The sequence below is a fragment of the Carassius gibelio genome, chromosome B22 (genome assembly GCF_023724105.1).
Source record: "Carassius gibelio isolate Cgi1373 ecotype wild population from Czech Republic chromosome B22, carGib1.2-hapl.c, whole genome shotgun sequence".
Lineage (NCBI taxonomy): Eukaryota > Metazoa > Chordata > Actinopteri > Cypriniformes > Cyprinidae > Carassius > Carassius gibelio.
The window spans coordinates 33,746,257-33,759,194 of NC_068417.1; the positions used below are offsets into that span (position 1 = coordinate 33,746,257).

Below are 12,938 nucleotides of genomic sequence, written 5' to 3' on the forward strand. Positions count from 1 at the left end.
TGAATATAGGAAGAATTTTGAGCAACAAGTTAAAAAGTTTATCAAAACCTACATCTGGATAATATTCAGTACAACTATCAAAGCATAAATCCAGTAAATAACTTCCATCAATACCTCGAAAGCTTGCACAGACATGTACCACTTCCTGGATCAACATTTTACTCCGTAACATAATGCCGTTTTCATTTATATGCTGTCTATTCCTGTTGAATGCATTATTCTTCATATGCATCTGTTTATATAAGAGCTTGCTCATTTCTCCATCCTGTTCATGTGTGTTTTTATTTTATTTTTTTTTTATTCTTGAGGTTTTTTACTCATTCAGAAGATGTGTAACAGCGCCCCTGAGTGTATAACAGTGAAAACACAAAACGCTGTAAAAACTTGTCTTTGGCGGGCAAAGAGTTAAAAAATAAAATAAAATACAAAACACAACATCAAACACAAAAACCAACAAAAACAAAGCAACATAAATAATAATAACAAAAAACAAAACCGAGCAACCAAACACACACACACACACTCACACAAAAAAATTATCTAGCCATGTTGAGTACCTTACAAAATAATATATATATATATATATATATATATATATATATATATATATATATATATATATATATATATATATATATATATAGACCAGTGTAAAGGCTCTCCCTATTGATAATTCATATACAACCACATCACACAGAATACTAGTCTACACACTGACACACAAACAAAATACTATAGTGGTCTAGTTCAGTGGTCTCCAACTCTGTCCTGCAGATTACATCTCAAACCCCAATCAAACACACCTGAACCAGCTCATAAAGGTCTGGACCCTGCACGGGTTGACTGATAATGACAGGCAGCTGTGGAGGAGCAGGTTGAACTGAAGCCTACATGACAGTAGCTCTCCAGGAGCAACGGTGGTGATCCCTTATCTTATTGTTTCTGATGAACAGAACGGCCATGTTGTTCTCTGCTAGTCTTTCTAGCTTTATTTTTCCATCCTAAAGGCCTGTTCACACCAAGCACGATAACTATAAAGATAAAAATAAAGATAACGATACATAATGATAACGCTAACAAGTCCACACTACAACTATAATGATAAAGGCACAGAGAAACGCTATCGTTGGAATTATTTTCAAAACGATTTTTCTCCAGCTGAACGATACAAACACTGACAGCCAATCAGAATCCATGCTGCTGTAACGAGCTCAAGAATTTAAAGCGACAGACGCACGTGCACTTATAATAAACAGACAATATCGTTCGCTAGTGTGGACGCTAATATCGTTATCTTTATAGTTATCGTTCTTGGTGAGAGCGGGCCTTAAGTTATAGCAAGTTACCTGACTTGTAACAGATGTAAGGGCTCCCAAACTCACAGAGTGCAAGATAGATTTACAGTAATACTGACAGTGAGACTTAATAATCAGACTGCATATGAGAAGAACTTGATGTTGTTATATTTGAATTGAACTTTGTTTATTACTGCTGCTGTGTGCATGCTCAATAATCCCAGCATGCACAGACATGAGCAGATTGCTGATATTATTAATGAACATCTAATAACCTGTACTCCCCGGGGGAAGGGTTTCTCATATACGTTAACATATAATCTATGGTTCAATCAGAGGTTATGGTCTTATGAAGCTCTGGCTATTAAGATGAATCTTTTAAATGTCCCTAGCAATTATCTGGACTAAATTATATTATGTTTAACTGCCATGCTTGGCTGTGCCCAACTGCTGGGTGTAGAGAGAGCTTGCCGAACCATCAGAATTAAAATAACTAAAACGAAACCATACACATATACTGTATATTATGTAGAGTAAGTAAGAATTATAATATGCACAGTAATAAGGGATGAAGAAATAATACATAAATAATGCAGAAAAAGAAATAACCCATGTCCCCATTTTTCAAAACGCTTATAAATCATACAGAATTAGTTTTTTTGAGAAAGTAAAAATGCACAAAGTTTACTGTGAGGGTTAGGGGTAGGGTTGGTGTAGGGCAATAGAAAATACAGTTTGTACAGTATAAAAACCATTACGCCTATGGGATGAGTGTGTGTGTGTGTGTGTGTGTCTGTGAGAGAGAGTGTGTGTGTGTGTGTGTGAGAGAGAGAGAGAGAGAGAGAGAGAGAGAGTGTATGTATTTGTGTGTGTGTGTGTGTGTGTGTGTGTGTGAAAAAATTTATTTTTAAAGTGAACAATGAATAATTCATTAACAATGAATAATAATTAATAATCAATCACTTATTTTTCTGAAACAAAAGAAAAAAAAAATAAGGAAAGCGAATGAATGAATGAAGGAATTAATTAATGAATGAATGAAAGAAAAAAAACTAGATAAAATATGGAGACAAAAAAACATTTGTGTGGAACAATGAATGAAAGAATGAAACTTATCTTTCTTAAAAATATCAATTATATCAATTATATAAAATTTAAGAAATATGAATGAATGAATGAAACTTATCTTTCTTAAAATTATAAATTATATATATTGTATTACATTTAAGGAATATAAATGAATGGAAACAAATAATACAAAACCTATTTAATTTAAGGAAAGTAAATCAATTAATATTAAATAAATGCATGCATGAATAGCCTAAAAAAATTAAACTAGATTAAAAAAAAAAAAAAAAAATATATATATATATATATATATATATATATATATATATATATATATATATGGTGTAAAATGTTTGTGAAGTGACTGAATGAATGAATGAATATCTTATTAACTTACTTTTCTGAAATTCGCCAAAATCACAGCCAAAGTTTGATGAATTAATCTGAACCCCATTATCTGATGAGGACACTTTTGCAGACAACATGTACTCACATTGAGTTGGAGAGTTTCTGTCCACTGTCCTATAACTTTATACGCGGGAGTGTTGTTGTTGTTCATCTGGTACTGGAAAAGAGCGTACCGTCCCGGTGCGTCGCCGTTCCGGTTGAATGTGACGGACGTCTTGGCGCTCCCTACGAAAGACAGGCTCAGACTTAGAAACACTGTCAGACGAACACACTGTGTATCAATCATACATCATGAAACAAAACGCCCTGACATGCCTTGCAGACAACAAGACCCCATTGTTTGCATTTCCACTCCGCGCGGAGACAAAAGTTAGTTTGGTTGTGACAGAAATACAAACAACGTGTGCCCCTCAGGCCAACAGCGGAGACTGACATTCAGCGCCATCCGATTGTTTGAAGAGCTTTACCTGCAGGGCCTGGCACTCACGATCACAAATCTGACAAAACACAATCAACAGTGTGGCTTTCTGGAGCACAGATGAAACGCCAGCCGCTCGCTGTGGACCGCTGACACGTCCTCATCACACTTATTACACTGGGACTCATGGCTTGAGCAGGGTAGCTATCAGTAGTGCTTCTTTTGATATGAGAAACGTTCCCTTGAAAGGGAAGATCGTCGCTGTTGTGCAGCCGGTTTTATATAAATCATTAAAATCATCTTATTAAATCATCTTATTATTATTATTCCTGTTTTTGAGATCTCAACCACGGAAGAGTTGTTTCCTGAATCAAATCAAAAATGTATAATTGGAAAGTCCAATTATGAGTCATTCTGTATAGAATGCATAAACTTGACAAATCATATAAATCAAGCATCAGGCAGAGTGTAAATTGACATTCATCAAGAATCGTTTTGCAATCATGGCCCAACTATGTGATTGGATGACAGCAGTTCATCTTGGCATATTGTTTTAGTTTTTTTCATAACAGTTGCCAAACTGTTGAGTTGTTTTCAAGAAATTGATACTTTTGATTAGCATTGCAATATATCAGTTGAACCAATCTGACACTTTTGACTTTATACATCAAAATAATGTGAACACAAAAATGTTTAGTGTTTGTGTATTCAATAATACATTTGCACATCCGTACATAAAGCTGAACATCAGCGACCCTTAAAACCCTCCGATCTATCTACACATCCAAATACTGCATCCTTCTGAATGTAATCCACATCCAAAGTAGTTTCTTTTAAAACTACCTCAGGCTTGAAGAAAGAAGGGAAGAAAGTGGCAGTGAAAGTAATTAAGGAGAGATTCAGCACAAATACAAAAGATTGACGGTTGCGTTACTTTGAGCAACATGGGTGGACAAAAACCCGCTTGAGTGTTTCTTAGTCCCTTCATTATTCAGTCACATTGGTGTCACCCGCTGCCTGTTCAGGCTTATTTGGTTTGTCCATGTTTAGTTAAGAGGGCATCATGGGAAAAAGAGAGAAATCTCTTATTCTACTAATAGACTGTGGGGAGAATGAAGACACTGGAAGCTACAGGAGACCTGCAGAGATAAAGAACAATGGCACGCTAGAAACATTTAAAGCGCAGATGAGGGCCTGGAAAACCTGCTGAATATCACAAATAACAGCCTTCTACTTCACACTGAATTAACAAGAGTCTTCCGGGACACTGCGCTGCTGGAAAAACATTAAAAAAGGTTTTTGCTGTTGTTTTTACTATAAATTAGGGCTGGTCATTTAACGCGACATTTCGATTAATTAATTATGGAGAAAAATAGCGTGAATATAACGTGTTAAAATTATTAACGCATTTAACGCACTTGCCCCGCCCCAGACCTCTGTGTATCATCTGTCATTTCACACAGTCGATTGATAACTAATATGAGGCAGAGCAACAAATTACTGAGTGATGGAGCCTAGAATATGTCTCTAAGATTCAAGATATGGGGCAAAACACCGGTTTTAAATTTTTAATTTTTTAAGTACTGCGAGAGTGATTGAAAAGCACAAGGAGTCGTCTGCTCTCTAAAGCAGTTCTTTAATGTCACACACTGATTGGTCTGATGGTGATGACCCGCTTCAAGTTGAACAAACTTAATGATTCAATGAACCATTCATAAACAACCATTTACTTCACTCCTGAATGAATAATTTGAACGAATTAAACGAATGAATAAATGACTCGATGACTTAATCTTTAAGACCACCACCTACTGCCAGTTTTAGTTTATTATTTAGAGCATTATTTCATTAAATAAATAATTTAATATTTCCATAGTCATGATAATAAAATTAAGAAAATAAATGATTATAGCTCACTCAACCAAAAATCACAATTCTGTCCTAATTTACTCACATGGTCCAAAGGAGTGTTTGTAATACATTTTATCAAACAAAATATTTCTTGCTTAACCTACTTTTTGTAATCTCGGTTTGATGCTTTGCACAACAATGACTTTAAATGATCTTTTCAGAATAATTTCTGCAAATTTGACGTGCAATTAATTAATTAATCACCACATCATGTAATTAATTAGATTTTAAAAAATGTAATCGCTTACCAGTCCTACTATAAATGCTTTTATGTATACCAGGTGTTGTGTTTTATCATATTTATTTCATTTTGCTATGGAAGCCCATTTCCACCACATATTTAAAATAATCTGAATTGTGAGATAAAATGTAAACTTTTTCCTCAGATTTTTGTAAAAAAAAAAAAAAATCTGAATTATGAGTTTACATCTAAGAATTCAGAATTTTTAATTTTTTTTTTAATTTCAAGTTTGCGTCTTGGAATTCTGACTCTCTCTTTTTTAAATCTCTTTTTATTGTTTTAGTGGCCCTTTCATAAACCTGGTGCAAAGCGGCATCAGGCACAATGCAGGCACAATATTTTTTGCTAGTTTCAGTATGACGCAGTTATTTTTTTCACGTCTGCCACCACATTGTTTAAATAGCAAATGCATTAGCACCAATTTGTGTGCCCATGAGCATGCTGGTCCGACAATGAGGTTTGTTCATATATATAAAGGATTATTATTGTGTAGGCTGCATAAATATAAAACTGCCTACATGTTATAATGGATAGTCATTGCATGCATCAGAATTAGGCTAACTATTGGCTCACAAATGAGCAGCTCTGTTTCCTCTCTGGAGATGCGATCAGTCCTTGCTCTTGCAAATTCCACCATTTAAATAGTGAATCTGCCATAGCGTGAGCCCAGCTGGCTCTTAAAGGTAATGGAAGATGAGATTATGATTGGTTTGTTACACTTTAAGTCCAAAACATACCCATGCTCATTAAAAGAATAGGGACAACCCTTTTAGACCATGCGCCGGGCGTGCTGACCATTTTTCCCGTCGATAAACTAGCAAAAGTGGATTTGGACACTCCCTAAGTTCACCTGCGCCTTGAGCTTTAGACCACACGCTTACATCGTTAAAATAGGGCCCTAGATCTCACAATTTGGATTTTCTCCCTGAATTCCAAGTTTGCAATTATAACTTTTTTTTTTTTTTTTTACATTTTGAGTTTACATCTCTGAATTTCTCTGAATTCCAAGTTTACATACGGAATTCAGAAGTTTTTTTTTTTTTTATCTCTTTTTTTTGTGTGTGTTTGTTTTTTACAGTTCTGTATTTTTTCTCTCTCTTTCAGAATTCCACGTTTATATCTCTCAAGTTTAACTCACAATATTCTTATAATCTCACACTATTATATATATATATATATATATATATATATATATATATATATATATATATATATATATTTGCAATATACATTTAGGATTGCAAGAAAAAAAGTCAGAATTGTGAGATAAAAGGTCACATTTACCTACCTATCTATGTAAGGATTGATTGATTGATTCATCGATTCATCTATCCATTCATTCCGTGATGGAAATGGGCTTTCATTTTAACAACCTCATACATGTCTCTAAAAACCCTGTGGCAAAATGTTCCAGTTACGTCACATCACAACAGTCAATTCACCTGTTCAACTTCTAAGCTAGTAGACAGAGATTTCCAATCTCAATATTATACAGTAATTGTTATTTATTATCTACAGTTATCTACAGTAATTGTAGTTATTAGATTTGGACATGACCTTCTTAAGTATATTAATTATTAGTATGCAAAGATTTTTTTTTTCTTCTCATGTTCTTGCTGGAGGAAACAGTTTTTCAACTCTTTGAAAAAACGTCAGAAACCTCCGTCGCCCAACTTCAAGCAGTATCCCACCCTTCCCTGTGTCTGTGAAACATCCTTTCATCACAAGGGATAACAAGCACAAATAACCAGCAGACAAAAACAGGACTGCACTATTTCATTAATAAGTGCAGCTCTAGATAAACAGGTTCGATGTATGACATTCACTTCCAGCAGTATCTACTTTAATTTAATGAAATGTATTTTTTTCACAGTATTAGCCTGCAAAAATATAATTCCAACTATATATTTATTAAGTTTCAAGAACTGAAAACTTTTACAATTATTTTCTTTATTATGAAAGACTAATTTTGAACATTTTATATGCCAGCTTGGTTAAACTGGCTATTATATTAATAGCTCTTATTGTTTGAATAAGATCAGTATTTCAGTATCTTTCACTTAAAAAAAAAAAGAAATAAAAAAAAAAGAAATTTTAAGTAAGTAGATTTTAGGAACTTCTAATCATGTACGATTTTAATTAATGTAGAGTTTATAAAACCTTAAACTCAACTTTACTTTATACTGGGAATCTAAACATTTAGATTGATTCAAATCAATGTATATGTCTAAATGCTTATATATGCAAAACATGCATACATAAATGCTCTAACTGTCAAGTCAACAGTTGAACACTGGATTTCAAAATAAACTACGTCATGCATGCATATACATTCAGAATATGAATATGAATTATATATGCATGCCAGAGGGAAGGTTTTCTTATAGTGTATGCAATGCTCATAAATTATAAATGCCCTACAAGTATTAGTGTGCTACAGGAAACAATATCAAATGGGCAGCAAAGATCAAAATGCTTTCATTTAGCTTAAACTAAATAAATAAAATGTTTTATTTAAAATCACATTATCAAGATGAAATTTTTGGGTTACACTTTATTTTAAGGCGTCCTGGTTAGAGAGTAGTTATACATTTAAGTACTGAGTAATATTAATTAACTATGCATACTTATTATATAATTAGGATTTGGATTACAATTAGGGTTTGCCTTAGGTTTACTTGCATGTAGTTATGCATAATTTATTGTTATTATAATAATAAGAACATGTAACTTGTGACAAACACCTTTAAAATAAAGTGTGACCAAATTTTGTCTGAAAAGGCGAATATATAGAATTTCTTACATTATTATTATCATTATTATTAATCTTAAGATGCATATTTACATTTACATATTTATATTTATGATACTGTATAAATCAATTTATTTATAAACCAAATGTACAGGTTTATGCTAAATAAATTGATATATAATTTCAAAGTAAATATTTAATTAGTTCCCTTACTCGCAATTAGCAATAAATTATTTAATACTGATCATCAGATAAAAGAAAAAAAACAATCTTTTTTTTTTTTTTTTTTTTTTTTTTTTTTTTTTTTTTTTACAGCCCTGAAGCACAGCAACTCATTTTTTCTTCTTAAATTTATTACATTTTAATTTATGCATTTAGCAGACGCTTTTATCCAAAGCGACTTACAGTGCATTCAGGCTATCAATTTTTACCTATCATGTGTTCCCGGTTCTTCTTGTTATTAACTAGCTTCAATGCATTTCCATAAACTGGCATATGATGTTTAAACGTGGCTTTTAACTTTATAAGAACACTACAGAAAACAAATTAGCGACAGCAGAAATAATATTATTTCAAGATGTTTCCATGTTCTTTTTTGTTTTTATGCCATGGATTGAATTGGGTGCTCATCATTAAAGACTTTTCAGCAATGGTAAACATTAGATCAAAAGCTTGTTATTATCTACAAAAGATAATATGCTGTTGTTTGGCATTTCTGTGCAGAGTGATCTGTGTAATATTAGGTACATGCTTCATGAAAATGTAAGCATATCCTTACAAAATAAAAATAAAAAAACTATAAATTCATATAATTCTATAGGTTCATAAAACAAACTTTTTAAACAAACAAACTTCAAAGTTGCACAAATTGTTAATAAAATGAATTGCTTACAGTTCCTAGAATAGTGAAACGATACAACTTGTAAAACATTTTATTATAATAAAAATAACTTAATGTTAATATTAACTTAAAAGTAATTGTTTTTTTTTTTGTTTTGTTTTTTTAAATTTTTCATTTTAGTGTTATTCTTAAAATAAATAAATATATAATTAATGTTGTTTGGTGGCATACAATTCTTGCAGATTTCTTCATTAGCATTTAGCCACCTGTCTTTGTATACTAGTAATTAAAACCAAGTATTTTGCAGATTCTGTTTGGAGTATCATTCACTACGCCTTAAGTTAGATCATATATTTACCCCAAATAGTATTTTCTCATAATCACACAGACATCAAAGGTGCAGTTGCACTTTGATCTAACAGTGCCCTGGTGCAGGACTACACAAGTTTCACTTCATTAGGATGCATTAATGAGAGATTTCCTTTCTTCTTGGAAGATTCCCATTTCAAAGGTCCAACACAAAGGCAGGTTTGGGATATGTGATATATAAAGTATTTAGAAAGTTGGAGTCCCACGCAAGGATCAGCAACAAAGGATGCTTCAAAGAGGAATGAATGTATGCTGTGTGTGTCCACTGGAACAGAAGAAACCTACTCAGTATTGTCCAAACCAGTCTGTAAAGTCTGTCAAAATACACTATAAAAAAAACAAAATAAAATCTGCTTTGAAATTTCATGCTTAATTCTACGTGTTACTTGCCATTTCATTTTCTTGCCAATTATTTGTGAAATTTACTAGCAATTTCTGAGTGAAATTATGTAATCACCATTGTTTTTCGGTATAGAGGGAAAATTATATATATTAGAAAACACACACATTCATATTCACACAAATCTTAATTATTTCTTATAAATATTTTTTTATAATTTATCATTATATATATATATATATATATATATATATATATATATATATATATATATATATATATATATATATATATATATATTTTTTTTTTTTTTTTTTTTTTTTTTTTTTTCAAGGTATTAAATTAAATGGGTAAATAACATATTACAGAATAGTAGCATGTATAAATCGCACCACATGACATTGTAAAACCATTTTATGCCATAAAAGGTACAATTATTCATATTTTATTATGAAGGTATACAAGTGTCCTCTCTATGACATCACTTATTTATTTATTCATTCATTCATTTATTTATTTTAAGGTCGCACCACAAGTAATTTGGCAGACAAAAGCTTTTCAAATATCAAAAAGCAATTAATTCAAAATTTTTCAAACATTTTTTTTATTATTATTCTTTTTTACCTTCTTATTGAAAAAAAATAAAACATGCTTAACTCTGTACTCAGTCACTGTATCTAGGAATTTTATTTGTATATATATTTTTTTACATTTACGCATTCGCTTTATTATTATTATTTTTTCAGTACGCGTGTTCCCTGGGAATTGAACCAACAACCTTTTGCATTGCTAATGTAGTGCTCTACCACTGAGCCACAGGAACATTATTTTTGAATTTATTTATTTGAATATTACATAATTACATGAACTTGCTATACTTATAACGATAAATTATGCATAATCACAACCATCTAACCCTAAACCAAACCCAAATCCTAAATAGTAAGTAGTTGTAGTTAATTACTATTACTCAGTAGTTTTTGCGTAATTACACTGTAATAACATCACCTTTAAATTAATTGTTTCCAAATTAATATAAATCAATATGGCATTTATCTGATGTTGTGAGCTTCGGTGGACTCACCGTTGAAGCTGACTGATCGGATGTACTTGAGAAGCTTCTTGCCACCAGCGTGCTCCATCTCCCCACAAATCCCGGACTGGTCGGGACAAAGGTCCTTCTGCATGTTGTGCAGGGCGTGAGCCATGGCATACACCGCGTCTATCACAAACTGCACCTTCCCTTCCTGTTCGTATTTGGAGTCTGTTCCGATTCGCTCTTGCCCTGGAAGACGCAAGAAACACAAGAACAAGTCAAAACAGAGCAAAGACTTTGTAGCGAGACATGTGCCTAAATGCTCTCGTAGGAGAGCATAAACACAAAGAAACATCCTCAAATCTGGAAGCTTTTGAAGAAATATGTGAGATAGAGCAACAAAACAACAAAAACATTTGAAGCCATCGCACACTTTAGGAACAATCTTTCATTTGTCAAATCTTGGCAGGTTTTGGGCGCTATCTTTAACGCTGTGAAGAGTAATGCCTGAAACTCTAGGTGCTTATCTTACCTCGGTCTCTGATGTCACAGTTTTGCTATCTTCAACTTCAGCGGTTTAAAGAGATTCATTCGCAGTTTTGGCTCACAGGCAGATTATTACAAATAAATTAATAAAAATTAATGAAGTTACATTGTTATTTAATCTTTTAAACAGCCATGCTGTAGCGATTTAAGCTAGTTTTGTTCGTAGCTTGTGGTATAGCTAACTACTTTTTTTGCAATTAGCTATTAGACTAAAAGCTACCATTTAAGTGTTGACACATTTCCTTCTGAAACAGGAAGTTGGATGAGGCATAGTGTATGATTAGTTTTCTTTTTCTAAAACAGATGCAAGGCTGAATAACGCCTGGCCAACGACACGATGGCCGACTGCTAGCCACATTCGCATTTAATTGGACAAACAAATTGTCTCCCGCTAGAAGAGTCGTCAATATTTATGCTTTGTTTTCCCAGAAGGGTCATTTTTAAAAGAATACATCTTCTAAAAGTGAAATATGTCGATGGTTAGGAATACATTATCACGTAGATTAGCCCCAGCGCTAACAGACATAGATTAATAGAGTCATTGTAGTGACAAATCCATAGGAAATTTTCGACTAAATGCCTTTTCTCTTCAGAAATGTCACTGAGTCATGATCATTTGTTAGGTGTTGATGGAAAATTTATTCCACACACACACACACAAAATCATCCGAGCTGACTGAGGGCTAAGTGTACCTTTAGTTAAAAATGTCTTAATAATGACAGTGGTCAGACTTTAGCCTCATCTTAAACTGTGAGGAAAAGCCGTGGCAGTTTTATTATGACCCGCTATTACTCGATCCAGCGGTGGAGGATCTCATGGGACGGCAATGGAGTCAATGCAATATTCTTAGCAATTTCTCTCCAATTAGCTCTGCTGTCGTCCAGATCTGACACCCACCCTTAGATGCCAGTCCTGGTTCCTCAGGGACGCTCTTATAGTCTGTCTTCCCTCTATAACGGCTTTCATTAAATATACTACAGCTGGCTTAGTTGCCTTTCCTGTCCCATCAACCATGGCTAACTCAAATATGTGTATTTTGGAGACAGCTTAATCATAAATGACCCTAGTCCTATGAGGAAGGAACGGAGTGCCTGACAAAACAGAAAAACTAGCTTGGAAAAAATAACTTTTTTTTCATTTCAGCTGCCTTTGACTTTAAATAGTTATTCACTGAGGTGTTGCGATGCTAACGGCTAACTAGACCTCCATGGTATAAATGGAAACCAAACCAAACCTGGGATTCCCTTATAAATGAGATTGCAAACATGTGCCCTAACCCCTGTGTCAAGATGGATTTGCTTGTTAAAGAGGTTCTACACTTTCTCAACATCCCGATGGCATCAAATTAAAGAGTTATGTCTGTCATCTTGTCAGGGTCAGCCGAAAGCATTGAGGGATTCAGATCAATAGACCTCAATGATCTCAGGCAGTGACAAAAACCCCATTCTGCCAGAGGTCCGGACACGCAGAAGGTCACAGTGACCATTAGAAAATAATAAGCTGCTATTACGGTGACCGATATCTTGCTGAACAATGTTTCACAATTACACCTAGCCGCCATTATTGACTGAAAACCGTACCGAGCGCAGAAGCTTTTTAGAAAATTGTCTGTCTCTAGTATATCCCTGATTTTTCATCAGCAATCCTCTGCTTTGTATTGACCAGTCCTGAATTGCCATAAAATGCTGTGATTATCACAGGAAACGGTTTAC

The 12,938-nt window shown here is 33.4% G+C and overlaps 1 protein-coding gene across 2 annotated transcripts in view; it reads right to left on the minus strand.

Annotated features, from left to right (window-relative positions):
- The window catches only part of LOC127988290 (metabotropic glutamate receptor 7), a 192,440-nt gene that overhangs the window by 66,171 nt on the left and 113,331 nt on the right, over nt 1-12,938 (minus strand). For both annotated transcript variants that reach the window (XM_052590951.1, XM_052590950.1), the window contains exons 6-7: nt 10,728-10,928; nt 2,857-2,996 (exon numbers count right to left, since the gene is read on the minus strand). In XM_052590951.1, the coding sequence (XP_052446911.1) occupies nt 2,857-2,996; nt 10,728-10,928 (341 nt within the window). The remainder of the gene's footprint in view (nt 1-2,856; nt 2,997-10,727; nt 10,929-12,938) is intronic.